This window comes from Elephantulus edwardii, unplaced genomic scaffold (genome assembly GCF_000299155.1).
Source record: "Elephantulus edwardii isolate Elephantulus edwardi_28Jun2011 unplaced genomic scaffold, EleEdw1.0 scaffold00024, whole genome shotgun sequence".
In the NCBI taxonomy this organism is placed as follows: Eukaryota; Metazoa; Chordata; class Mammalia; order Macroscelidea; family Macroscelididae; genus Elephantulus; species Elephantulus edwardii.
This window is the reverse complement of record NW_006399774.1, coordinates 2004649-2032620: the sequence shown is the minus strand read 5'-3', so window position 1 is coordinate 2032620 and position 27972 is coordinate 2004649. Positions and strand designations below refer to the sequence as shown.

Genomic DNA, 27972 nt, shown 5'->3' with positions numbered 1-27972 from the left:
TTCGCTCATGGTTTACACAGCATATTTGCACGTAGCACATGTGGCAGTCACGTAGCACATGTAGCAGTTAGACAGCTCTTAAGTCATTAGTATATTTGCCTAACTTTTGTGGTTAGCTTTTCCCTGGAACATTAACTATAGGGTGGTTTCACAAATTCTTAAACATACAATGAGTTCAAACTCCAGGGCAGTGGAAAAGCACAAGACACATTGGTTATCAGTCGGGAAACAAAGGCACATGGGTTATCAGTCGAGAAACAACATCTGCTTGTTTGTCCTACCCTGTAGTTAGCCATTCTTGAAATACTGTTGCCCTGAGATCAGACTTTTCTTCCTGGAACACTGGGTGTGGGGCTCTACCCGGGACAATGGAAAAATTCCTGAGTTTAACTTAGCTGAGAACTATAGAAACCTGAGTTTAATTCAGCTGAGAACTATAGGGGCTGTTTTAATTGTAATCTTTCACCAGCATCACAGCAACCCACAAGTTATCCCACTACAGTAGACTGACAGACAGGTCCTGCACTAATAAGAACAGACAACAAACAAGCATATGCATGTTAACAAAGCTATAAAATAAGATGAAATATGCAAATAATTCCCCTGTGCAACAACTGGTAAATAAAGGTTCTATCTCTAACAGAGAACCATAATCAGACAGACATATATCATGGCACAGGCCAGCCTTCTTTGATGCCAGCTGAGTCCCAGCTGAGATTTCGCTGTAGGATGGGATTCCAGATGAAGGTATTAGGGCATGGAGGGTGCCTCAGTTGGATTTTTAGCGCTAGTACTTTGCACCCTTTCCATTTTGGGCCTTGAAACAGACTTCACCAACATCCTGCAGTGACAAGCAGACATGTTGGGCGTCCTACAGTCACAAGGTACACTGTCAAATTTCCAGTCTCTTAGCATCACAGGGTGTTATCAAGTCTGTTATAACTCGGCCACCTTGTATAACAGATTAGAACTACTCCATACAGTTTCTAAGGCTGTAGTTTTCATATAAACAGATTGCCTTGTCTTTCTGCCTTGTAATAGCTGGGGGTTCAAATCTCCACCTTTTCAATTAGCAGCCAAGTGCTTTCTTCTGCACCCAGGTTGTTGTGGTGGTTGTTATGTGCTGTCGAGTCATTTACGATTCATGGCAACCTATGAACAATAGCCCTGAACCTTGCCCTGTCCTGAACCAACCTCATTCTCTCAGACACACCTGGCCCCATTGCCACGGTCACTGTGTTAATCCATCTCATCTCCTCTGCACTGATCCTCTACCCTTCCATGCATGATGTCCTTTTCTAAGGACTGGTCCCTCCTTCCAACATGTCCAAAGTATGTCACACAGATCTTCATTCAAAATCCTTACCTCCAGGGAGCATCCTGAATTCACCCTCTCCATGACAGACCTGTTTATTCCCATGGCGTTCTATGGAATGTTCAGTAGTCTTCTCCAGCACCACAGCTCAAAAGCATTAATTCTTGCTCCATTGTCCTTATTCATTGTCCAGCTCTCAGATACATAATAAGCAATTGAGAAGACCATGGCCTGGATCAGATGCACATTAGTCTCTAAACTGATAGTTGTTCTATCTCACTCTGGAAAGATCCTTGACAGCAGATTTTCCCAATGCAACTAACTCGTCTTTTGATTTCCTAACTGCTGGTGTCTGTCTGTACCACTAGGACTCCCTATAGAATGAGCTTGTTTTTTTAAACCATATCCACTGCCATGGAGTCAGTTCTGATTCTTGGCAGCTTTCCGATGGAGTCCAACACTGTTAAGTCTTAAAGGAATCAGACTCCCATCTTTCTGCCTGGGAGCAGCCAGTCTGTCTTCCTTTAGGAACCCAGTAGATAGCCCACTTTTGTTAGCAGCACACGACAGAGCCCACTACACCATCAGACCTCTCTGTAAAGTGAGCTGCAAGGCTGTGTACCACCGCTTTGGAACCAACTCAGAGCTGGCCCTCCAACAGGTTTTCAGAGGCTGTAAATCACAACCACCCATCTTCTTCCTCCGAGCAGATAGTGAATTCACATCGTGTGCCTTCACGTTAGCAGTGTAGCTCCTTACCACCGTTAGGTCACCAGAGTGAGGTGTGGGTTTTTTGGTTTGGGTTTTGTTTTTGTTTTTGTTTTTTTTTTTTTTAGTTTTTTTAATTATTCATTTCAATGAAAATTTACAGAGACTTTGGATTTCCATTCATTCATTGCTGCATTTTTCTCCCTGCCCAGCCCAGAGTGAGGTTTTAATAAGGTGTAGTACAAGGTTCAAATCCACCAGATGCTCTGCTGGAAAAGGAGGAACAATGTCCTCCTGTACCACTCAGATCTGATTTGATGGTACACACACACACACACACACACACAAATAATAATAATTAAAAGAAGAGTTTTAAAATAAGGTGTAGTATTTTAAAAAATGAAATAGAAAGTATCTACATTGCTCATAACTTAGATACAGTTTTGTGAAGCTTTTGTTTCTGTTGTTGAGAACATATGTATATGTACTATTTATATAAAATGATTTATCACTGTAGAATCTGATCTGAAAACCTAGAAAATCGTACATTAGTAAAAATATAGCTTAAATTTTACTCTATCACTAGTTATGATAATAAAATGTAAGAGTATTTTAGAACTTTAATCTACATTTATTCCATAGCAGAGGTGGTGGGAAATGCAGATTTTCCCATGGTAAGAAGAGGCAAATTGCTGTCACATGCAAAATGTTTTCCTTAATAGGCTGTGGAAAAAAAGATTTTTAAAGAGGAGCATCACATAAGAATGCTTGATAGTTCTAAAACAGGAAACATTCACAGTAAAATATTTTGTTGTGTTTCCTTTTACCACAGATTTCTAGCCCCATCTGCTGGAATTTGTCTTCTGTGGCAAGGGGAAAAAAACACCACTCATAAACACTGAAAACATTAACTTTTAAAAAGAGAAAGGCTTAAATTTAGGGCTAAAGTTCAATTTTGATTAGTTTGGCACATGCTTAAGAACAAGTTACTGATCCCAAATCTAAAACTTTTCATTCATATAACATTTCATACATTATAAATCATGAGTCACTTTTGAAAAAGCAAGAGTCTAGAAGCAAATCCATGCGTGAAAATATGAGCATCTCACAAAGCAGCAACATCGTTCATTAACGGGGGAAACGCTCAAAGGCAAGACCCTGTGGAATATCTTCCCTTCCCCAAGTGGGCTTAAAGAAAAACTTCACACTAAATGAGGGGTCTAAAAAACACAAACTGGAAGACTTTGGGACTCATCTTGATGGAAGCAGGCAGAGTGTAGACAGAGATCCAGGTTAATTCAGAAGGAAACACACAAGCTCAGAGGAATTGGCTTGAACTTAGAGCCAGACTTACTGTAACGTGCTGAGAGAAAGGGAAGTGACAGTTTTCAGATCCCTGAAATGGCTGAGTAAAACCAGTTCTTCATAACCTATCTGAAACTTGAGTACAGTTTCTCAGAGAACTAGTGACCCGAGGCCTTGCATTGTCTTTTTCTTGAAAGTTCTAACTAATTTAAAGTTTTGGGGTGGAGATGCAGACTCATAGGTAGGGAGTGGTACACTTCCTGTCGCTGGTGGTGCACAGAACTACACGTGAAGAATGCAAGTGCTGAAATGGCAGATGTTTGCTACATGTGTATTGATCTCAGTTTTCCAAAACGGAAAATGTCCGGATTGATTGCAGAAGTACCTCCATGGTTCTGGCAGCTAAAATAAAAGACAAATTAAACAGACAGACGTGGGACAAAAGGATGTAGCAGGGACTGTCTGAGCTGAACGCTGACTCCCTTCCCTGCCCTGATATATAGCCAGATTTTCCAGCTAATCAAAAGATAATAGAGATGTGGATTTGATATGAAGACTCTTTTAAAAGTATTATTGACATCTCAAATTGTAAGGCCACTCTAGTGCTGTTGGCTAAAGGTAGCTGTGCTGCTAACCCAAAGGGTGAGTGTCTGGTGGTTCAAATCCACTAGCTGTTTCTCAGAAGAAAGATAGTCTCTTCATGTGTGATTTACAGCCTCTGAAAACCCCCTGGAAGGTCAGCTTTGAGTCGGTCATGATGGCAAAGTGTCTTATAGAGCTTCTTCCTGCTTGTAAAACCTCTCTGTCCTCAGTACTCAAGTCCTTGTGCTGATCATATATATTATCAATTATGTATTCCATGTTTATAAGATAATTCTATATAAAAATATTAATATATAAAAAGCTGTGGTGCTGGAGAAGAGTGTTAAGTATACCATGCACTGCTAGGAGAACAAACAGGTTTGTCCTGGAGAGGGTGAAGCCAGAGTGTTCCCTGGAGTCAAGGATTCTGAGGCTTCGTCTGACATATTTTGGGCATGTTGCAAGGAGGGACTGGTCCTTGGAGAGGGACATCATGTTTGGCAGAGTGGAGGGGCGGCGCAGGAGAGGAAGACCTTTGGTGAGATGGATCGATTCTGTGACTGGGGCGGTGGGAATAAGTGCGTTTGAGATGGCTAGGTTGGCACAGGATAGAACAGCATTTAGAGCTCTTGTACATAGGGTCGCTATGAGTCGCAAGCTACTCGATGGCACATAACAACAACAACAAAATTGTATGCATCAGTTTTGTCCTATCATTTGAGAATAAGTTACAATGCCGTGTATCCTGGCTAAAAATAAAAAAGTGTCTAAAAAAGCAAAGCTTTGAGGACTGAGGTGCATATGAATCCAGCCAAGGTATTTTCAGTCCCCTTGCAATGTCCGGGAAAGCTGGACAGTGAATAAGGAAGACTGGAGAAGGGTTGCTAGAAGCGATAGCTTAAACAGATCCGTGATGCATGAGGAGGACGTGTAAGGCGTCGCTGGAGAATATTGAACATACCAGGGACTTCCAACAGAATGAGCAAGCCTCACTCGGAAGAAGGGTGGTGAGAATGCTCTTTAGAGGTGAGCCTGGCAAGACGTAAATCTCTTGTCTTTTGGACATAATGACATATCCGTGTTGTTAGTACATGTCTGTAATGTCATATCCATAACCACTCCGTCCATCGTAACTCCTATGAATACCACTTGAGGAGTTTCCGCAAACCTGTGCAGCCTTGGATGGGCCAACTAGTCTATACCAAGAAATCTGGAGGACTGCCCATCTTTCATCAGAGGAGTGTGTGATGGATTTGAACCACTGACCTTTTGGTTAGCAGTGCACAGGGAGCTCCCTATAGCACTAGGGGTCTCTTTCATACTTAATCTGTAGAGCCTCAGAATAAGAGGTGATGCTTGCAGCTCGACACCTGTAGCGTGTTATCAGTGACTGTCCTCCGCCAGCCGCCTGTACTGGCACCTTGTCGCAGTCTTATTCTCATCTGTACCTGTGATGTTGGGGACTGACTTTTCCCATGACTATAAAAGGAAGGCATCCATTTCATCTTTTTCAAAAAAGCAAAACAAAACATGTACTATTTTATTTAGTGTGTGAGTGAAAGTTTACAAAGTAAAACAGTTACATCATCCGTTTTCATCTGTCGTGTCCACCCACCCCTGGTGTCAGTTTGTCAAGTATTGAATCTTCAATTGGCTTATTAGAGGACACTCTCTTCTCTCTTGCTTTTAGCTTTTTCGTCTGTGTGTGCTGTCTTAGGTCTTCTGTTTATTCCTCCACTGTTTGGGAGTCCACGTCCAAGCCATCTGGAAGCTTGAGGGGCAGGGGCCACACCAGAGCCCCAGCCTCTGCTGGCCCATCGATTCTGGCCCAAAGCACCCCCGTCCATCAGATGCCCATGCCAGCGTGGGATGTCCATGGCTGTCATTTTTAGAGGTCCCCTGCTGTATCCTTCTTCAGCAGAGCAGCTGGTCAGTCCAAACTGCTGACCTTTTGGTTAGCAACTCAATGCCGAACCCACCATACCACCACAACGTGACGGTTGGGGAAGCAGGAAGAATGTCCTACTGTGTAGCATTCCGGAGCAGGGGAAGGGGTTGCGAGCTGAGATAATCCCTTGTAGGACTGAATTCTGATTTTACCAAAGCCAAGTTCACTGCTGTCAGGTAGATTCTAACTCTTAGTGGCCCTCAGGATAGGGCAGACCTGTCCCTCTAGGTCTCTGAGGATGTAGATGTTTATGGGAGTGGACTGCCTCGTATTTCACCCCTGCAGGAGCTGGTAGGTTCAAACCAGCAGTCTTTCAGTTAGAAGCCCAATTCATCGCCCACTCCACCAGCCAGGGTTCTGCTTGATTTTAGTTATTCCCCTACTAATTCTGAGCAATTGCAGCTCTTTGTACTGTAACTATGAAAAGATTATAGGGTCACTGATGTACTGAGCAGTAGACATGAGAAAACAAACAATGAACATGTGAAAATGGCTCTTATAAGTTTTTCAGTCACTCAGACTTACTAAACATTCATGAATCCACAAAAACAGTAACACAGATGTTGAACACGCAGGCCAATTGTAACTGATTACATTTCTCAGCTTGTTTAACTCTCCATCAAGTATACATTATTATTCTGCTAATTTTCAACTACATGTTTTCATCAAATAATGTACCTCAGCTCTTATCTGCTGTGCTGTAGCATTCACATTCCCCCTCATCCACAGTAAGAAGTAGGTTTTTACCGTATGAACCAGTATTTGCACCTATATAGACATACATGATGTACCACTTTCATGAAGTAACATTTACCCTTAGTATCAATGATACAGTGTCATTTTTGGTTCCCCCAAAACCTGTTTATGGCCAAGTAAATTGATGTCAGGACTCTCTAATGGGTTGTGTGAAAGAAAGAAAATAACCATTGTGCAATATGATTGTCATATATGTGATGTTTTTGTTGTATACTGCTGAGTCAGATCCAACCCACAGCTGACCCTCCAGTGGATTTTCAGAGGCAGTTAATTGCACGGAAGGAGATTGCCCATTTTTCTCCTGAGGAGTAGCTGGTGACTTCACACTGTGCACCTACGTGATTGCAGTGCAGTTTCCTGCCACTAGTCCACCAGAGCCTGCAAAATAAAAATATGTGTGTATGTGCATGTAGTAACTCTGGTGGCCTACAGATAAGGAGTTGTACTGCCAGCCCAAAGGCCAGCAGTTCAAATCCATAAGCTGCTCCACAGGAGAAAGGTGGACAGTTTTCCTGTGTGCGATTTACAGCCTCTGAAAACCTGCTGGCAGATCAGCTAGAACTCAGTTCGGATTTGACGGCTCTTAACCACAACTTATAATACACAGTGTGAATAGCCAAACAGAGCAGACTCAGCACATGGTCTCGGGCACCAAGCAGACCTGTGCATGTTCTCAGGAGTACAGACTAGTTTGCATAGTATAAACCACAGTAAGAACACTAATTTCTTCAAAGTCTTATAATTGCCTGTATTAGTTTGTTGTGTACCATAGAGTCGGAATCGACCCATAGCTGACCCTCTAGCAGATTTTCAGAGGCAGTAAATCACACAGGAGGAGATTGGCTCATCCTTCTCCCCCTGAGCAGCTGGTGGCCTTGAAATGTGAGCCTTCAGGATTTCAGCACAACTTCTTGCCACTGGGCCACCAGAGCTTAGTGATAACTTATTGAATGATTTTAACTAACAGTGATGCTGTTAAAAAACCCCCAAAACCAAACCTTTCTGTTTCGTTTTAAACATCATCCCTTTACTATAACAAGGCTTTAAAATATATAACATTAATAAATCAGAAAAATGAAAACACCAGAACATAAGCCCTCTTCCCCTCAGGCCAGGGGAGACTTGAACCCTCAATGAACCCAGTGTCCCTGGGAGGGCTTTCTCTCCTCTGCAGTTTTTGTTCCGTGGGTTTGTGGTGCTGCTGGCTGAGAGCAGCTTTCAGGAAAACCCTTGTCATTTTCCCAGGTGGCAGTAGTGAGCACTTTCATACATGGAGTTGAAATCTTTCTGTTCATCCTTATCATGCCCTTTCCATCAGCCTTTTAGATGTTTTCAGAAAGCACTCACGTGCTGGCTTTGCAAAACTGAGCCCTGTGAAGCAACAGCAGGTGTCTGCAGCCTTTGGGCCCTCAGGTAACTGTGCTGGTCTTGTTGGAACAGGACATGATGCACTGCATCGCGTTCGCCACCGCAGATGAATACCACCTTGGAAATCTCTCCCAGGATCTGACCGCCCATGGATATGTGGAAGTAACAAGCTTGCCTAGAGGTACAGTTTCTTGAATGTGCGGCCAGATGTGCGAAAAGAGAATTCTACGGTACTGTCTTAAGGGTGCATGTATTTGCATTTTCTTTTTCACAAAGAATTGTATCCTAAAAGTGGTGTTTAGGTTATTTGTACAGAGGACATAGAAAGATAAGAATTTATAGTGTGTTCACAGAGAACCTAGTTCTCATAGATTAAAATTAGTATGATTTATTAAGTAAGAGCACTGTTATTTAGAATGAGCAGAGGCTGTGTCACGCATCTCCTGTTTGCACAGGACAGAGCAGGGTTTAAGGCTGTTGTACATAGGGTTGCTATGAGTCGCAGGCAACTCAACAGCACGTAACAACAACAACAACTCAGAAGGACCTGGGATTGGCAGAAATGCTTTTGAGCAACTCAGATGCCTGATGGTTCCTTGTATACTGCCCAGTCCTGTGCCCAATCCGTGCCATTCTCCTGGGCTTTGATGTGTTTGAACGGCTGTTGGAGGACCTCTTGTGTCAGTCCATCTGATGGGGGTTTTCCTTCATTTGCACCGAACCCTCCACCAGGTGTGATGTCCTTATGTAGAGCTTGGTCCTCTCTGAGTAAGCAAGGTGAAGCCTCGCCGGCCTTGCAGCTAAGGAGTGTTTTAGTCGTATTTCTCTTGGCCTGATGTGTAGAAACCCCCAAAATAATCCAGCCTCTTTAAGTTGAGTGGGATTCCCTTGCGCTGATCTTCACCCTTCTAAGAAAGGAGTCTTTCTCCAAGGATGGGTCCTTCCTGACAACATGGCCAAAGTATGAGAGTTGGAGTTTCAAAATCCTTAAAAATACCCTCCTCTGAGTTTATAAATAAGGAGTAAAGAATACCTTGGTGAAAAATATTTTACAATGAAAGCAGGCTGGATTGCCTGATAGCCTCAAAATTTATGGCTTTACCTCAGAATGGCAGAATGAAAATATATTACATCATTGACCTCATGAGCTACAGTGGAACTGTCATTGTGCATTTTCCTCTGTGATGATCTTGAACAGGGCGGGCCTGTTTTGGCATGAACAGGCATAACTGACCTAGGGACACAGAGTCCAGAGTCCCTGAGGTGACGCACCAGATGCTGTCCCCCTGGCTCCGTGTGGTGCACGTTGGGGGCTTGTTCCACTTCCACTGCCCTGGGGCTTCTGGTTATTTTGTGCTGCTTTTGGCTGGAACCCCGGTAGCTCGGTGGTTAAGCACAGTTGCTCACCACGTGCCTGGGGATTCAAACCCCCAGCACCTGAGCAGGAGGAAGAGGTGGCAGGTGGCACCCTGCCTCCGTAAGTACTGGGGGTCTTTGGGGGGGGGGGCAGGACAGTCTGTTTACCAGGATCATTCTCCTCTGTCACATAGGGTCACGACGAATCAGAATCAGTGGCGTTGGTTTTTGGTTTGATGGCATAGGTGGACGTTGTCCTTGTGGGATGCAGTACTTAGGGAAGTTAGAGGTCACCCAGAAAGGAAGGTCAGGGTTTGTTCTCTTATCTAAATTCTTCACCCCCTCTCCCAACCTCTATCGTTGTTTGGTGCCAGCAAGTCGAGTGTGACTCACAGTGACCCTATGAGTAGTAGATCTGAACGCTGTCCTATCCTGTGCCGCCCTCACACCTCCTGATACTAGAGCCCATTGCAGAAGGCACTGAAGGTCTTCCTCTTCTTTGTAGACCCTCCACCCTTCCCAGCACCACATCCCTCTCCAAGCAATAGCCCCTTCTAGCAACATGCCCCAAGTATGTGAGGTGAAGCCTCACATCCTTGCCTCCAAAGAGCATTCCGGCTGCACCCTCTCCAAGACATAGTTATTTGGTATTAGGTATTTGGAATCATTGGGGGTCCTAATTTTAAGTTATGTAACATTTTACATATTAGCGTTGATATATTAATATATTTCTTCTTTACATGATAGAACTATTGGGTGCCATTGAGTCAACTGTGACTCCTAGGAACCCTTTAGAACAGAGTAGCACTGTCCCGTGGGGTTTTCAAGGCTGAAAATCTTTACAGATGACTGCAGCATCTTCCTCCCACAGAGCAGCTGGTGAGTTCAAACTTCTGACCCTTCAGTTAGCTGCCAGCACCTGACCACTCAAACTTCCAGGGATCTGTCAGGCCGCTGTGAGTGGGAATCGACCTAATGGCAGTGGAACCTTTTTTGGTTTATAGGAAGTTTAGTTCTTGAACCTTAGTTCTATTAAAACTAAGGTCACTGAGTCAAGAGGAGTATGAAGAAGCCATGTTAAATAGTACACATGATGGTATCACAGATTGTGTGAATGTTGTGTGAGGGTAATTTCTTCTGACCTTTTCATTCTCGTATTTTAAATGATATCTAAAAACTTAGAACGATAGATGTTGGTCAGTGAGTACTTGGTTAACATGTTTATCAGTAAGTCTTACATCTGTGCACCTGTGGCAGAGTTTTTCTTTGATTTTTTTTTTTTTCAAAATCATAGATGCAGCAAATATCTTGGTGATGGGTGTAGAAAGTTCTGCAAAAGAAGGTGATCCTGGGACAATATTCTTCTTCAGGTAAGATAACAACTAGCCCAAGGGGAAATGTGCTCACATTCAGGTAAGAAATAGTAGGCCAAGGTGCAGGTGTCCATCTCAACAGAAAACATGTTCCCCAAATTATTCCAGTTTTATTGTGGGTGATTCTTAATTTGATGTAGCAAAGTCGGCCAGTTTTAGGACTTATCTGGTAAATTCCCCTTAAGTCATGATTTGTAAAAGTAAAACAGGGGAGCTCTGGTGGCCTAGTGGCAAGGAGCTGCAACTACAATCCTAGAGGCGCACGGTTCGAATCCACCAGATGCTCTGTCAGGAAAGGAGGGACAATCTCCTCCTGTACCGGTCAGATCTGATTTGACGGTACACACACACACACAAAAATAATAAAATTTAAAAAAAAGTAAAGTATCTTCCTCCCACACCACAAGAAATGCCCTTACATATCTTCATGTGTAAATCTCAGTGTTTTCATCTATGGAGCTGCTAGACAACGTCTTTGTTCATGTTCATCTTTAATACCCCTTCTCAGACTCCTGACACCTCCCCTGCTCTCTTGCCTTTTCCTCTCCTTTCTAACTTTTTAGCTTGTATTTTATTCCCTCCTACAGAGACTTCAGATTAGGGCCTTGCCTTTTTATTTAAAGGATTATAATACTATATCCCACAGAGTAGTTAATGGTACTGCTGATAGAGGTCACTTAACATAATCTCCCATTCTGCTCACAGCCCTTGACAAAGGTCTTTTATTTCCACATTGGGGCTTCGGAAATGGAGCGTCAGAAGGATTAGGGCATCACCTGTAGTCGTGAGACAGGACAGGGACATGTGGAATGCCTGTAAGAGTCCACGTTTTCATAAAGCTTTGGGCTCTGGGTCCTCAGAGGTGCTGAACACTCGCAGCTTGTCTTGTTTCTGTGGGTGCCTCCCCTTCCTTTTGGCCCTAACTTTAAAGTAATCAAGGCTCTGCATTTATTATGTTAAGAACAGCAGTGGCGTGGGACTAGCAGAAACAGCATGTAAACCACAGGTACACACCTTACAGGTAGATTTGGACTTGTAGATTTTCTAGTTGTTGTTGTTGTGTGCCATCGAGTCAGAACTGCACCATAGCTGACCCTTCACTGGGTTTTCAGAGGCTGTAAATAGCACAGGAGGAAATTGCTCATCTTTCTCCTGTGGAGCAGCTGGTGGATTTGAACCGTGTGCCTTTGAGTGATGGCACTAGACCACCAGAGCTCCCTAAAAAAAAAACCCACAAAAAACCCCATGAAATTCATTTTGGATGCATTAATAATCATCTCACAAATGGCTGACATTAATTATAATAGTGTCTTTTTTTAACCCACCATACCTCTGGTGGCCTAGTGGCAAGAAGCTGCACTGCAATCCCAAAGGCAGACAGTTCGAGGCCAGCAGCCTGCTCCTCTGGAGACGGATGGGGTAATCTCCTCCCATGAGAAAACTGCCTCTGAAACCCGCTGAAGGGTCAGCTATGGGTCGGTCCCCAACAACAATAGTTAAAATAGCGTTTTAATATCTAATCAGTTAAAAATACCTAATGACTGTTTTGCTACCTTCCTTGCAGTCAGCCGTTCCTCTCATGTTTACCACGTGAATCAGTTTGGAGCCGGCCCGGTTCACGTGCTCAGGAGTCACGTGGTTTGTTGTGGAGTCACGTGGTTTGTTGGTGCCATGCTGCACAGCCACTCTGGACAGAGCAGTGCAAAGCCTCCTGAGCGCTGTTCTGTGCAGAAGTCATTTCTAAGCTGATGATCTGGCCGTGGCTTTTAAGTAGGTCTGAAGTCCATACCTCAGATCCCACCCTGGCCTACTGCACCAGCGCCAGTCTCCCTGCCTGCCTTCTACTTCACCACCAGGTTCCCTTTTATAGGCAAGGTAATGAACGTTTCAGTAGACACTTCTGATCATTACACTGCCCTGCTTCAAAGTCCCTGGATGTTCTGCAGACTCCTTGACAGCTTGACAGACTCCTTGCGGCTCTCTCAGTGTTTAGCTCCTGTCTGTAATGCCCACCTCCCCAGCCATTCCACTGACTGGCTGTGCAGGGATCGTGCCCTGCTCCCTTGAGCCCCCTGGCTGAGCCCCTGCCCTCCCCCAGCCTCACTGCATTGTCTCCTCCTCTGTGGACTCACTGGGCTCCCCGTGCTGGGCCTTCAGCTGGACAGCACTTACACACTGGACATGACTCAGAGCACCTGCCAAATGCTGCTGCAGTTGGTTTATATGCCAAATCTTTTCTACACTGGGAGTCTTTGAGGGTAGGAATTAGACTATACTGGTCTTTGTGTCTCATATAAGCACAGATCCACATGCGCCCTAAGCATGTTGCTCAAGAAATGTCTGAGAAATGAGGTGGCCCGTCCTATTTGTACCCTCTTCCTTTTCCGCCTTTCCTTCCTCCACGGCAGTAGCTCATAGCCCCATCTCTTGTCATTACCAAAATCAACCCAACTTGTTGAACTTCAAGTATCAAGTAGAACAAGTTCATTTATAGCTTTTACTTTGTAAATTGGACTCAGGCTTCTATGACTTGATCATGGTTCTTCAGGAAACACGTTGGGGATGCGCCGTTTGATAACAAATGGAAGATGGGCAGTCTCCTCCCATGCGATTTACTGCCTCTGCAAACCCGCTGGAGGGTCAGCTATGGGATGGTTCTGACTCAGCAGCTCACAGCAACAACAGCATTCTGTAGTTGCTGTCAGCAGCCTGAGGCTGTCATCTATCTCAATCCCATAACTAATAAAACACACTCCTTGACTCTTGCCCCATAGCAGACTCTGCCCCGATGCCCCCTACAGTGGAGTCTTACTAATCTGATTTCTGCATATCAGAAAGGAATAGGTATGAAATAGTGTAGATCCATGAGCTCCTGTAGTGTTAACAGTAATACTTAGTCCCCGCACCACATGAGCATTCCAACCTGGCGATCAGCATTTGTCAAAGTCAAAAAGATGGCTGTCATTTCAGATCCAGCTACGGACTGTGATGTCAAATCAGTCAGCAGAGCCTGCTTTTCAAATGGTGCATACAGCCCAGAGGTCCGCTCCAGACGGCGGCTTTATATGTGAGCTGAAAACATGTCTCACCTTTAACTCAGTCTGATCTTTTCATTCTTTTGTATTAGGGAAGGAGCTGCTGTGTTTTGGAATGTGAAAGACAAAACGGTGAGTATAAATAAGGTGAAAAGGTTTGGAAGTTTCTGTCAGTTAATTGTTCACAGCAAAATAGTTAGCTCTCAATATCTGAGCTCCAGGAAGAGAACTTGACAGATCATCCACAGCTTGTTATTTGCTTATATTAACATCCTTATTCTAACAGTTTTGTTTCCCAAAAATGTCTTGGCTTTTGGCTTACTTTCTGTGGCCCCTGTATCTGCTTACCGGGCACACACTGATTTGTGGGGAATCAGAATAAGCCGGCAGCCCCCCACCAGCACCACCAACATCAGCCACAGCGCAGATGGGAGGAAGTGTGTGTGCACTGATAATCTGCGAAAGAGGAACGTAGACTTCAGTGGGAGCTGCTTGCACTTACGCTTATTTTTGATCAAGTTTTCTAGAATGTACTGACTCTTGGAAAATCATGTCTTCAGCATCCCAATCAGGATGTGTTTGATGCAACAAAGTTGTATCAGAAATCTGGAGTTGGAGAAAGTCCGTTTTCTACACACTCTCTTAAAGGACATTAAAGAGACTCATGGGAAATAATTTCTTCAGTATTTTAAATTCAGATTTGTTTGACACAGTGTTTTAAGAGAGATCAAAATTTATCAAAATGTTTGTGTGTAAACAATTTTGTATTTAATCCAGTGGTTTTGTACCTACAGAAGTATCTGAGGGAAAGAATCAGAGTTGTGCCAAAGTATTCATCAAAGCACTTCTTGTAACAGCAAAACTACAAAGAGCCAAAATGTGCTGTAACAGAAAGTTTGTTAGGTCCATGGAAGAGATTATCCTGCAATTTATAAATTATGTGAAAAATTCTTTTCAGGAGGGAAATTACCTATGTTTATAGTACCAAAGGGTCAGATCACAAAATATAGCTAAAGTAAGAGCAGTGTTAGTTTTAAAATATGCCCCGTGTAATCCCAGTTTTATTAAAAGGTCATACTCAAACACACACACGTGAGAAAATCCTGGAAAAAAGGAACTATAAATGACCAATTAATAGAAGATATTTTCAGTTGCTTCATATACTTGTGAAAGTTGGAAAATGAATGAGGAACACTGAAGAAAACTTACTGGCTTTGAATTGTGATGTTGGAGAAAAGCATCGAATATACGTGTGTTGCCAAAAGAAGAACCAATCTGCCTTGAAGAAGTGCAAGCAGCGGGCTCCTCAAAGACGAGTATGGGGAAACTTTGCCTCACGTCCTTTGGGAATGCTGTGAGGACACATGAGTCCTCGGGAAAGGACTCCATGCTGGGAAAGGTGGAAGGTCAGAGAGGGAAACCCTCAACAGGGTGGGCAGACACTGACTTGAGCGTGGTGGTAATTGTGAGGATGGCACAGGATGGGACAGGGTTCTGATTTTTTGTGCATAGGATCGCTGTGAGTCACAGTCCGCTCAGTTAACACCTAACCATAACAATACCTAGTCCCAGAAGACGGGTGTTATGCAGATGACACGGCCCTGCTTGCTGAAAAGTAAGGAGGCCCTGAGGCATTTACTGCCGAAGGTGAAGGACTGCAGCCTTCAATGTGGATTGAAGTCCAACATCCAGAAAAGAAAGATTTCTTGTGCGAGGAGAGTCTGATGCTGCCTGGCGCTTGACAGTGACCACGAAGTTCGACCCTTTCATGACCTCACACCGCAGCAAGGACCAAAGACCCCATTTCAGTGCCTCCTTGCACGTGTGCCGGAAGAGCACGTCCTCCCCACTGTCCGAGCTGTGGCAGAAGAACAGCATGTGCTCCATGACCATCTGAAAGGACGACAAGGTCCAGGTGGTGCGAGGACATTACAGAGGTCGGCAGATCGGCAAGGTCGCCCAGGTGGACGGGAAGGAGTTTGTCACCTCCACCGAGAGTGCAGCGTCAGTGTGAGAAGGCCACGTGTGCACATGGGCACTCGCCCAACCAAGGTGCTTATCACCAGGCTGAAATCGGGTAAAGACTAGGAAAGCGTGAGTGTAAAGCCAAATCTCGACAAGTTGGGAAGGAGAAAGGAAGAACTGATTGAGAACATGTGGGAATGGATGGAATCTGTTGAGAAACCACAGTTTAACTAGGTTTCTAGCTGAGTTTGTGTTCGTATGAACTGTCCAAAATGTCCCTCTCATCCAGAAGTGGCTCTGTAAATCTGCCTTTGCAATTTTGATTCATAATTTTAAGAATAAAAATGGGAAACATTTCCCAGTTGCAAAAAGAAAAAAGAAAACCAAGATTCTCTCCACTGGGCCAATTGGCAGCATCTTGATAGACGATCAAGAGATTGAGGTTGTTCACAGCTTTAGTTTGCTTGGCTCCACAATCAACGCTCTTGGTACCAGCAGCCAGGAACTTAAAAGATGAATTGCATTGGGAAAATCTGCCGTCAGGGACCTCTCCAGAGTGCTGAAGAGCAATGATGTCAGTCTAGAGATGAAGGGGCACCTGATGGTCTTCACAATTACTTGCTATGCATCAGTGAGCTGGACAGTGACTAAGAATGACAGAAGAAGAATCAATGCCTTTGAGTTGTGGTGCTGGAGAAGAGTATTGAATGTACCATGGACTGCTAAGAGAACAAACAGTTTCATCCTAGACAGAGTGAAACCAGACTGCTCCTTGGAGGTAAGGATTCTGAAGCTCTGTCTGACATACTTTGGACATGTTGCAAGGAGGGACCAGTCTTTAGAGAGAGACATCATGCTTGGGAGGGTGGAGGGACAGCACAGGAGAGGAAGACCCTCGATGAGGTGAATTGATTGAGTGACTAGGGTAATAGGGTGTCTCTGGGATGCTGGAAGAATGTTAACTTGGCACAGATCAGAACCTTCACAGAAAGTAGGTGTGTCAGAGAGAATACGATTGGCTCAGGATAGAGCAGGCTTCAGAGCTATTGTGTATAGGGTCACTGTGAGTCAGAGTAAACTCGACAGCATAGAACAACAATATAAGATGGCAGCGGCTCCTGTCAGGGGGGCAGCAGGTCCTGAGAGGCCAGGGCTCCCCTTCCCCTTCCCCTTCCCCTAGCCCTAACCTCAGTGGAGTCGGGGTACAGGTGCGCCCCACCACTGGCCTCACCGTGGTGCCATTGGCAGCAGCAGTTTGCACAAAAGCAGGAAAGGGGGTTGTTTCTTGACAGTTTGTGGAGATGACCTGAACTCAGATTGAGTTTATTGACAGCTTTTGCAAAACTCATGAGCACTGGGAATTGATACACGTTTGTTAAAACAGAAAGTGGAAGATAGGGCTGCCAGCCTGTGAAGGAATGTACAGGGTCCTGAGAGTTACCAAAACCAGCAACCTTTTAGAAGATCAGGAGACCCGAAAGCTCTTTTCATGAGTTATTGCTGGGTATCGCCGAGCCTTAGAAGAGAATGAGATCTCTGAGCACTGCTTCAATGTGATTTTTGCTTTCGATGAAATTGTTGCTCTGGGATGCCAGGAGAATGTTAACCTGGCACACAGATCAGAACCTTCATAGAAATGGGTTCTCGTGGAGAAAAGGCATTCAGAACAGTCAGAGAGACTCAAGAACGTGAAGGCCAGGCTGAGAAGTGACGCAAAGGAAGGGATGCAGAAAGACAAAGCCAAAGGCCCCGCCCTGGGTTTGGAGCGTTTGGAAGCTCTGCCGTATCTGGAGGCAGCCCAGCGGCCATGATCGCAGAGACCGTCATTGAAACCAAGAAGCTCAGAGTGGCTCCAGGCAGACCTCCAGACCCCAGCAATACTTTGAAACTTGGAGCCAAAGGAAAAAAAGTAGATAACTTGTGGTACTTCAGCTAAAACCTAATAGCTCACCAGTGGTCATGCACCCACATTCCTCAGATGCACCACCTCCCTCTTCCCAACTGTGCTGTCCTCATGCCTGTCAGGGTTTCCATTTGGCCGACTGGAGTTCAGTGAGTCTTTTTCCGGTACTGTTGTTCCTGCACTATTGAAGTCGCTCCATCTCTATCGCCAGGAACCTGGCTATCCTGGTATGTAGGGATAGCTGTGCATACCCTCCAATTCCTTCCAACGTGCCCAGCAATTTCCACCATTCTATTTGTTGTCTCTTAAACTCTAGTCTTTCCTAAGTCTGTTATTTTGGCTGTTAACATGGAGTGGTTGCGCTATGTCATCCCTTAACTTTGCAGTGGAAAAGACCATATTGCCCACCCCCCGCACTGGTTTTTGTTAGTTGGTTTTTGTTGTGTGTGTGTTTTTTTTTAATTTTTATTCTTTTTATTGGTGGTGGTAGTGGTGGTGTTTTGTGCGTTGTTCGGTGTTTGGTTTTTTTTAAAATTTTTATTGTGTGTGTGTGTGTGTGTGTGTGTGTGTGTATACCATCTGACTGGTACAGGAGGAGATTGTCCCTCCTTCTCCAGCAGAGCATCTGGTGGATTTGAACCACGCACCCAGCACTGATTTTTAATTCAGCATTGCACTTAATATGGTTGGCAAAGAGTTATTACCAGGCTGCAGCTATGGGCCCTGGAAGGACAGTCGTCCAGAAAGCACCTCCTGCACTTTGGTTGCAAAATACTACTTCCATTCTGAACAATATCCGACCTTCCCAGCAAAAAATGTACTGACTTGAAGCAAAGCAGTCCCACCAAACTAACAGCCATGATGGAATTATTAATCTGTATATGTAGTTAACACGTTGCTGCTCACTTTTTTAATTGACGGCCATGCTTAGAAACACATTTTTTTAATGTGTTACCGTCATTTGTGGCAACGTGTTAAAGAAAGAAATTGTTTTAATCCAGATTTCTTTGAAAGCTGCTTGTCCAAAACTTGGTTTTTCCTCTGAAATTACTTTTGGGGTAATTTTAATATGAGAGTCATTTTGTAACCTTGTAAAATACATGTTGTTGTTGTTGTTATGTGCTGTCGAGTCGTTTGCGACTCATAGCGACCCTATGTACAACAGCCCTAAATCGTGTTCTATCCTGTGCCAATCTCATTGCCTCTGACACACCCATCCCGATTACCCCAGTCACTGAATCAATCCACCTCATAGAGGGTCTCCCCCTCCTGCGCTGTCCCTCCACTCTGCCCAGCATGATGTCCAGGGTATACAGGGAAGACAAATTCTTAATCAGATGAAGAATATTATAAAATAGGGGGGAACCCTAGTAATACAGAAAATTTCATTCAACTTTACTAATTAGAAAAAATACAAATTGACTGAAGTAACAAGGATTTTTAAAACTGGTGATACCAATTGTTTAAAAGTACATTTATTTATAAATGGTGTTTGGATTCTTAAACTGCAGAAACTTTTGGGACAGTGATTTAACAACATTTATCAAGTTTATGGGGGTGGGGGTGTCCGAGTCAGTGAGACTGGCTCAGGACAGAGCAGGTGTCGGAGCTACTGTACATGGTCACAGGCGACTTGACGACACCTTACAACAACATAGGTAGTAGGTATCTACAGATCTTCTACCAGATCCTAAAGAAATGTTCCCATAAGGCCATAAAGGTGTACTCGTAAGGGTCAGTCACTGGAATAAATATATATTTCCTCGGGGAATTAGGTCTTCAGAAGAGCAGACACAGAGCTTTACTTCCTGTACCTGTGTGTTGTTTAAAATGAGCTCTGGTAGCTCAGTGGTTAAGTACTTAGCAGTTCTGATTCGAACCCTCACCCATTCGTTTGTTCTGTGTTAGAAAGACTTGGCAGCCCATTTCCTGAAAGATTTCCACCTCGGGTCCCTGTAACGCAGTTCTTCCCTGTCCTGGAGGGGTCACTGTCACTTGGAATGGACTCAGTGGCAATGACTTAGGGTATGTTGATGTTTTTACAAGTATGTCACTTTCACATCAAGAAAGAAAAGAAAGACTTAAGGATTAGAACTGTTATGAGTGGTTTTTCTTTGGCTTGTGAAATACAGATCCTTGTTAGGATCGTTCGCATCAGCTATGTTTCTCACATTTAAAAACAAGTGAAAGTGTCATTCTAACTAGTTAGTATTATAGCGAATTTGCTTTTGCTCTTTTTGCTTAAAAACCAAGCACAAAAGAAAGGTCCTGAAATGGAAAAGGTATTTGAGTGGATGAATGGGAATCCATCCTTTCTGTACACTTTCACTAAAATCACAATAAGTAAGTAATGTGAGCATCGTCAGCATTACTACACGCTCTTCACATACACGTTCCTTTCCTTCCAGATGCAGCACGTGATGCAAGTTCTAGAAAAGCACGAGATCCAGCCGTACGAGGTCGCCCTGGTGCACTGGGAGAACGAGGAGCTCAGCTACGTGAAAACCGAGTGAGCGCTGTGTGCTGACCCTCTGGGGTGGGGGGAGCAGAAGAGGAGACCAAGGATGAATCGGGAGACTAGTCCTAACAGTTACTGGTACAAATATAAAGCATAAGTAATTAATACTTGCCCTTAGATCAACATGGTTTTTCTAACGTCTCCAGCTACCTACAATTAAAAGTACGAGTAACACAGTTAACAGTCTTAGTTTTTTTGGCTCCACAGTGAACACTCTTGGTAACAGCAGCCAGAAAATCGAGAGACGAATTGCGTTGGGAAAGTCAGCTGTCAGGGACCTCTCTAGAGTACTGAAAAGCAACGACGCCAGGCTGGAGACTAAGGTGCGCCTGAATGACTAGGGATGATAGAAAGAGAATTGATGCCTTTGAGCTGTGGTGCTGTAGAATGGTGTTAAATATACCATGGGCTGCCAGGAGAACAAACAGATCCTAGAGAGGGTAAAGCCAGGATGCTTCCTGGAGTCAAGGATTCTAAGCTTTGTCTGACATGCTTTGGGCATGTTGCAAGGAGGGACTGGTCCTTGGAGAGGGACATCATGTTTGGCAGAGTGGAGGGACGGCGCAAGAGAGGAAGACCCTCAATGAGATGGATCGATTCTGTGATTGTGGTAGTGAGAGTAGGTGTGTCAGAGACGGTGAGGTTGGCACAGGATAGAGTAGGATTTAGGGCTCTTGTACATAGGATTGCTGTGAGTTGCAAGCGACTCAGTGGCACATAGAAACAACAAAACAACAACACCCAAGTGGTGAAAACTCTGAGCAATCAAAGTCAGGAAGATAGTATGCCTTTGTCAAAATGAACTTACCAATTATTCTGGTCATGTTTTCTGTTCATTAAACCCATTCTTTCAGTTTTGTATATAAAAAATTAGTGCGAGGGGGAGCGCAGAACCCCTTGGAGACGGGGTGTGTGCACGTAGAGCGTGTGGCACTGTTCTCGGGTAGGGGGTATAGGCCAGCAGTGGGTTAGCTCTTTCCTGTCTCGTGTCTCAGCACAGAGGGCAGAGGAGCAGGCCGCCTGACTGGGTGGAAAGGTCTCTGCTCACCGAAGCGCCTGCCTAGTGGAATGTTAAGGGGGAAGTAGGTGGTTAGGAAAGGAATTGAAGAGCAGAGACCTGGGATGATTTGGAAGAGACCTTAGCCAGGGCATGACGACAGCTCTGCAGTGGTAGCTGCGTTAGCTTCCTAGCTGTGTTGGCTGCTGTGACAGGAACACAAACCAAGTCACAGCAGAACATTCGTTCTCTCATAGTCCTGGAGGCTCCAAGTTCAAAATTAAGATACAGGTCCGTGCTCTCTGAAAGCTCTGAGGGAAGATCCCTCTCCCCTAAGACTTCCAGTGGCCCAGCAGTTCTTGGCCATTAGCAGTATTGCTCTGGTACCTGAATCTGCCTTTGCATGACTGTCTGCCCTCTGGGTCAGTTCTCTTGTTACAAGGAAACTGTTGTTTGTTGTTAGGTGCTATTAAGTCAAGTACAACCCATAGTGACCCTATAAACAGCAGATCTGAACCCTGTCCTGTCCTGCACCAACCTCACAATCTCTTGACACACATCACCCCACGGCTGCAGTTACTGTGTCAGTCCATCTGGTTGAGGGTCTTCCTCTCCTTCACCAACTCTCCACCTTTCCAAGCGTGATGTTCTTCTCTAAGGAATTGCTTCTCCTAGAAACATGCCCAGAGTATGTGAGACAAAGCTTTGTCATCTTTGCCTCCAGGGAGCACTCTGGGTGTACCTTCTCTAAGATTCTCTGGTTTTTCTTTTGGCAGTCCATGGGATATTCAGGACTCTTCCCAAACACCACAACTCAAAGGCATCAATTCTTCTGTCATCCTTATTGATAGTTCCAGTTCTCAGATGCATCACAAGTAACTGAAAAGACCATGGGCTGAATTAGGCACACCTTAGTCCTCAAACTAATATCATTGCTCCTCAATAATTTAAAGTCCTATTAGATAAATTATGTATACTGCATTGAAGCAGATGAGGGAGAGAACTGTTTGAAAGTGATATATGATTGGGTATTATGGTTATGACAAGAGTCCAGAATGAAGGTTACATAGAGGAGTGTACTGGGGGGGGAGGGGGGAATTCTATACCAATGAAATAATTTTTCTTTTACTTTTCAAAGAGAAGAGCAAACTGAGGGGAGGGGTGGGCAGGGAGAAAAATGCAGTGATGAATGTATTGTAATCCAAAATCTCCGTAAACATTCATTAAAATGAATTTTAAAAAAATAATTTGAAGTCCTCCACATACACCTTTGTTGTGGACACTGTAAACCATTGCAGGAAGCATGGGATGGTAGCCTGACTAACTCTAGGGGAGGAATTTACATCATCATCATCTGCAGTACAAAATAGTTTCCTCTGAGATCAGACATGGCCGCACATTCCCACTACTTCTCCTGTCAATCTCGACACCAGCTATCTATCTCTCCTAAGGCGCTTGCTGCTCTCCTGGTGCATCTCTTGATCTGTTGTCATGGCCACATGGAACTCACAATCAGAACCAACTTACAGCTGACCGTCCTGCAGGTTTTCAGAGGCTGAAAATCACATGGGAGGAGGGGTTGGGTGTCTTTCTCACTCAGAGCAGCTGGTGGCTTCGAACAGCCTCCGTCAGATTGGCAGTGCAGCTTGCTCAGTCAGCCACCAGAGCTCCCTTTAATGGGGGAGTTGTTGTTGTTGTTGTTGTTGTTGTTATGTGCCGTCGAGTCGTTTGCAAATCATAGCGACCCTATGTACAACATCCCTAAACGCTGCTCTGTCCTGTGCCAATCGCACCATCTCCGATACACACGTCCCGATTACCCCAGTCACTGAATCAATCCACCTCACAGAGGGCCTTTCCCTCCTGCGCTGCCCCTCCACCCTACCAAGCATGATGTCCCTCTCCAAGGACCTGTCCCTCCTTGCAACATGTCCAAAGTATGTTAGACGGAGCCTTAGAATCCTTGCCTCCAAGGAACAGCCCAGTTTGACCCTTTCCAGGATGAATCTGTTTGTTCTCCTAGCAGTCCATGGTATTCTCAATACTCTTCTCCAGCACCACAGCTCAAAGGCATCAGTTCTCCTTCTATCCTCCTTAGTCATTGTCCAACTCTCTGATGCATAACAAGTGATAGCAAAGGCCATGGCCTGTATCAGACACACCTTAGTCTCCAAAGAGACACCATTGCTCTTCAGTACTTTGGAGAGGTCCCTAACAGCAGACTTTCCCATGGAAATACATCTTCTAATTTCCTGGCTACTGGTGCTGAGAGTGTTGACTGTGGAGCCAAGCAAACTGAAGCTGTGAACAATCTCAATCTCTTCACCATCCATCCTGATGCTGCCAGTTGTTCCAGTGGTGAGAATCTTTGTCTTCTTGACATTGAGCCTCAATCCATATTGGATGCTGTAGTCCTTGACCCTCTGCAGCAAGCACTTCAGGTCCTCCTCAGTTTCAGCAAGCAGGGTTGTATCATCTGCATATCACAGATTGTTGATAGAGCTTCCACTGATCTTGACCCCACATTCCTCCTCATATAGCCCAGCCTCCCGGATAATCTGTTCTGCATATAGGTTGAAAAGGTATGGAGACAGGACACATCCCTGGCGTACGCCCTTCCCAATTTTGAACCATGCAATGTTTTCTTGCTCTGTTCTGACGACTGCCCCTTGGTCCAAGTATAGGTTTCTTCTTAGCACAATCAAGTGTTCTGGGATTCCCATTCTTCTCAGAGTCAGCCTCAGTTTGTTATGATCCACACAGTCAAACACCTTTGCATAGTCAATGAAACACAGATATATATTCCTCTGGTATTCCCTGCTTTCAGCTAAGATCCATCTAACATCAGCTACAATATCCCTAGTACCACGACCCCTTCGAAACCCAGCCTGGACTTCTGGAAGTTCTCTGCTACAGTTCAAGTTGTAAAACAGTGCAGTTTCTCAGTCAGGATAGCTTCTAGGTGTGCTTGCCTGGCCTCTGACATTCAGCCTCGAGGTTTTGGGTCAGTGTTAACAAAACCTTTGAATCCTGCAAATGACGGCATCCCTTCGCCCTACCCCACCCCCAGCCCTTCAGTGGGCCAGGGTTAAAGCCTCGGCTCTGGCTCCATGCGGCAGTGGTTCCAACTCCACTCTGCTTCCGGGGCCTCTGCGTCTCCAGCACCTGTCCTCATAGTTCTGCAGCTGCTGGAGTCCAGGCCCCAGTCCATGTTGCACAGTAGTCTGGGCCTCAGTCCATCTCGCTCAGTAGTCCAGGTCTTAGTCCTTGTCACTCAGCAGTCCAGGCTCCAGTCCATATCGCTCAGAGTCCAGGTCCCAGTCAGTCTCGCTCAGGAGTCCAGGCTCCAGTCCGTGTCGCTCAAGAGTCCAGGCTCCAGTCCGTGTCTCTCAGTAGTCCAGGTCCTAGTCCTTGTTGCTCAGTAGTCCAGTCACCAGTCCATACTGCTAAGCAGTCCAGGCCGCAGTCCGTCCTGCTCAGGAGTCCAGGTCCCAGTCCGTCGCACTCATTAGTCCACGCCCTGGTCCATCTCTCTCAGTAGTCGAGGCACCAGTCCATGTCCCTCAGGAGTCTGGGCACCAGTTCATCCCCACTCAGTAGTCCAGGCCCCAGTCCTTGTCGCTCAGTAGTCCAGGCTCCAGTCCATCTCACTTAAAAGTCCAGGCACCAGTCCATCTCACTTGGTAGTCCAGGTCCTAGTTTGTCTCACTCAGGAGTCCAGGCCCCAGACCCCAGTCCATCCCTCTCAGGAGTCCAGGCCCCAGTCCGTGTCCCTCAGGAGTCTCCAGCCCGAAAGGACACAGGCTATGCTTTCTGCTTCTCGTTCCTTGCTGGTATTGAGAGTCCTGTTTTCTGTCCCTAAACCTGTTCATCTAAGCCTTGTGGGGTAACAGAGCTGGCCAGTCTCCTCAGTAGATCACATGCCTTATTTGCATGTTCCCACCCCAAAGCTGCTGTTTACCTCTTTCACATTACTACAGTATAGTCCTGTCCAATCATGAGTAGAGCTGGACATTGAATAGTGATGACAGAAGAACTGATACCTTTGAGCTGTGGTGGTAGAGAAGCGTACTGAACACCCCATGGGTTGCCAAAAGAGCAAACATATGTCTTGGAGAAAGTATAGCCGGAGAGGTCCATAGATGCAGAGATGATCAAATTTTGTCTCACATACTTTGGGCACATTGCTAGGAAAGATTTTTCCTTGGAAAGGGACATCTTGCTTGGAAAGGTGAAGGGTCGGTGAAAGAGAGGTGGATTGACTCGGTAGCTGCAGCAGTAGGTTCATGTGTGTCAGAGACGGTGAGGACGACACAGGACAGGACAGGGTTCAGGTCTGTTGTTCACAGGGTCGCTGGGAGTCATACTTGACTCGATGGCACCTAGCAGCAACAGCCGCCTCGCCATATGGTGGAACTCATAGCCTAATAGGGCATGCGTTTTAAAATTGTGTTATGTGGAAATACGTGTGACCACAGGGAGTTTTTTACACTTTGTTCTTTTGCATCTTTGGTTATTTCCTTAGGATAAATTTCTAGAAATAAGAATTACTTGCACCAGAAGATAGGCGAACATTCATAAGACTTGTGATATAAATTGCCAGCAATGATTTCCAGAAAGACTGTAAGGTGACTTTCTTCAAAAGAAGAAGTTGAATTGCCTTTTAAAATTCAGAAGTGACTTTGTTTTCCCTTCTGCAGGGGGCAGTCAAAGCTCCACCGAGGAGAAATCAAGTTAAACTCGGAACTAGACTCAGATGATACCATTCTAGAAAAATTTGCCTTCTCAAATGCGCTTTGCCTTTCAGGTAAGTTACACTATTTTTATTTCACCTGAGGTACGTTAAATATTTAATGAAGATTCTGGCACATTTTCAGAAGCTACTCAGCAAAACCTCAGCATGTTTGTTCCGGAGAAAGCAAATAGAGTATACACTGTGTTGGAGTTACTGGTTATCAATAGTTACTTCACTGTGTTGGAGTTACTTCTTAACTGATAAAGCTTAGCTCCTCCAGAAATACTCTTTGCAGTATTATTATTATTATTATTTCCTTTCTTTTCCTCTCCTCACCTGGCTGTGTGATTATTGTTACTATGTGTCTGTAGACCACACAGAGAAAGCCCAGAGTGGTACCAAAGTCCAGTTGGTATCAAACTGATGCAGACTTATGGCAGCCCCCGTATGTGGCCAAGCAGAACTGTCCTCTGTAGGACTGTTCTCTTTTTCTTCCTCTTTTTCTATCCTTCTCTTATTTTTCTAAAATAAATCACCAGACCTTTCTTCCAAAGGTCCTAGACCAAAGTCTAGGCAGACTGGAATTTCCCCCTTCCTGCTGGCAAGTTTCATGTAACAACAAAGGTCTGTGTATAGAAAAACAAGACTCTGTGTTTTGTGGGAGTGGGACCAAGTCACAGTTGATTTGGGTTTTTTCTGCAAACCAACCAACCTACAGGTGCACCTAAGTAAAACTGCAGGTGGGGAATCTCAGATTCTCTGGCGGAAACCTGATGTGCCCCTGAGCTCTGCCAAGTGGTGCTGCGGGCTGGCCACACCACACAGGGGGCTTCAGAATCGAACATTCCCTGCCTCCCCTCATCATGTCTGCTCTGTCTACAGAGCTACCCACGGTTTCAGGATGTACCTTACACATTCTGGTTTTCTGAGGTGTGTGGTTAGAAAATCAGAACATAGCTTTGATCTCACTGCATGATTTGGAAATAATGTTCACATTCCTCTGTTTTTTCTTAGTTTAGTGCTGTCCTTTATAATAAGTAGTGTTCTATTTCAGTTTTAAATCTTCAGTACTTGTCTCTTGAACTACTGTTAAAACAGCTGAAAAGTACTGTGCAATTGTACGTTTACTAAAATGTGACTGTGATAAAAATTATTAAGTGGGAAAAAAAGCAATAAATGATTGAGTATTATGCTTAAAAAAATTATTAAGTGAAAGTATCATCAGCATTGGTTTGTTGTTGTTTTTCTCTAGTGAAACTGGCTATTTGGGAAGCATCCCTGGATAAATTTATTAACTCTATTCAATCAATTCCAGAGGTAATGATATAAATTTTTGTTTGCTATTGATTCATTTCTAGTTAGAGAAAAATACATAGTTTTCAATATAGTGTAACAACATAGGAGTACAAGAACATAATGGTAAATATGAGGAAAATGCCACTAAATTTTAAAAAACTTAATCCCTTGTTACATGTTAAATACACTGTTTTCGATGTCAGAAGCTAAGGAAAAACAGTAGAATAAGAAAACATATTTCTTTACTAATAGAAATTGGAATCTGTGTTTTTTTTTTCTGACTGAATAGTGCATTTAGTGTACTTAAAGGAAGACACTCGATATATCTTCTTTCTGAGATAATGACCCTGTGTTTTTATTTTTTTTTATTTTTTTTTTTATTTCTATAATTATATTTTATTAATTTTCATAAACATTTACAGAGATTTTGGGCTTCCACTCATTCATTGTTGCACTATTCTCTCTACCCTCCTCCCAGTTTGTTCTTGTCCAAATGCCACAGTGCTTGTCAAAGCCAGTTCTGATTAATCTTCTTTGTCAGTGTATCCTTTGCCATTCCCTATCACTCCTCCCTGAGAGAGACTTCACCCTGAGTCATAAGGAAAAGGGGACAGCGTATTCTCTTAGCTACTTCCTGCTGAAAAGGGACGCTGTGGGTTTCAGGGTGAAGATCTTCTCTCACTACTCTAAAGGGCCCCTGACCCTGTGTTTTTATTTTAAAAAGTGTTTTACCACAGTGTGAGGGGAAAGAAAAATAATGGCAGAGAAAATATACATGAAGTTATATTAAAATTTCAAAATTCCTTGGAAAT

The 27972-nt window shown here is 44.4% G+C and overlaps 1 protein-coding gene across 1 annotated transcript in view; it reads left to right on the top strand.

Annotated features, from left to right (window-relative positions):
• Window positions 1–27972, top strand: part of RMND1 (required for meiotic nuclear division 1 homolog (S. cerevisiae)) — a 53956-nt gene that overhangs the window by 8832 nt on the left and 17152 nt on the right. Inside the window, exons 2-7 of the mRNA XM_006882740.1 lie at window positions 8055–8163; window positions 10633–10708; window positions 13839–13878; window positions 20023–20123; window positions 25830–25936; window positions 27117–27181. Of these exons, the coding sequence (XP_006882802.1) occupies window positions 8055–8163; window positions 10633–10708; window positions 13839–13878; window positions 20023–20123; window positions 25830–25936; window positions 27117–27181 (498 nt within the window). The remainder of the gene's footprint in view (window positions 1–8054; window positions 8164–10632; window positions 10709–13838; window positions 13879–20022; window positions 20124–25829; window positions 25937–27116; window positions 27182–27972) is intronic.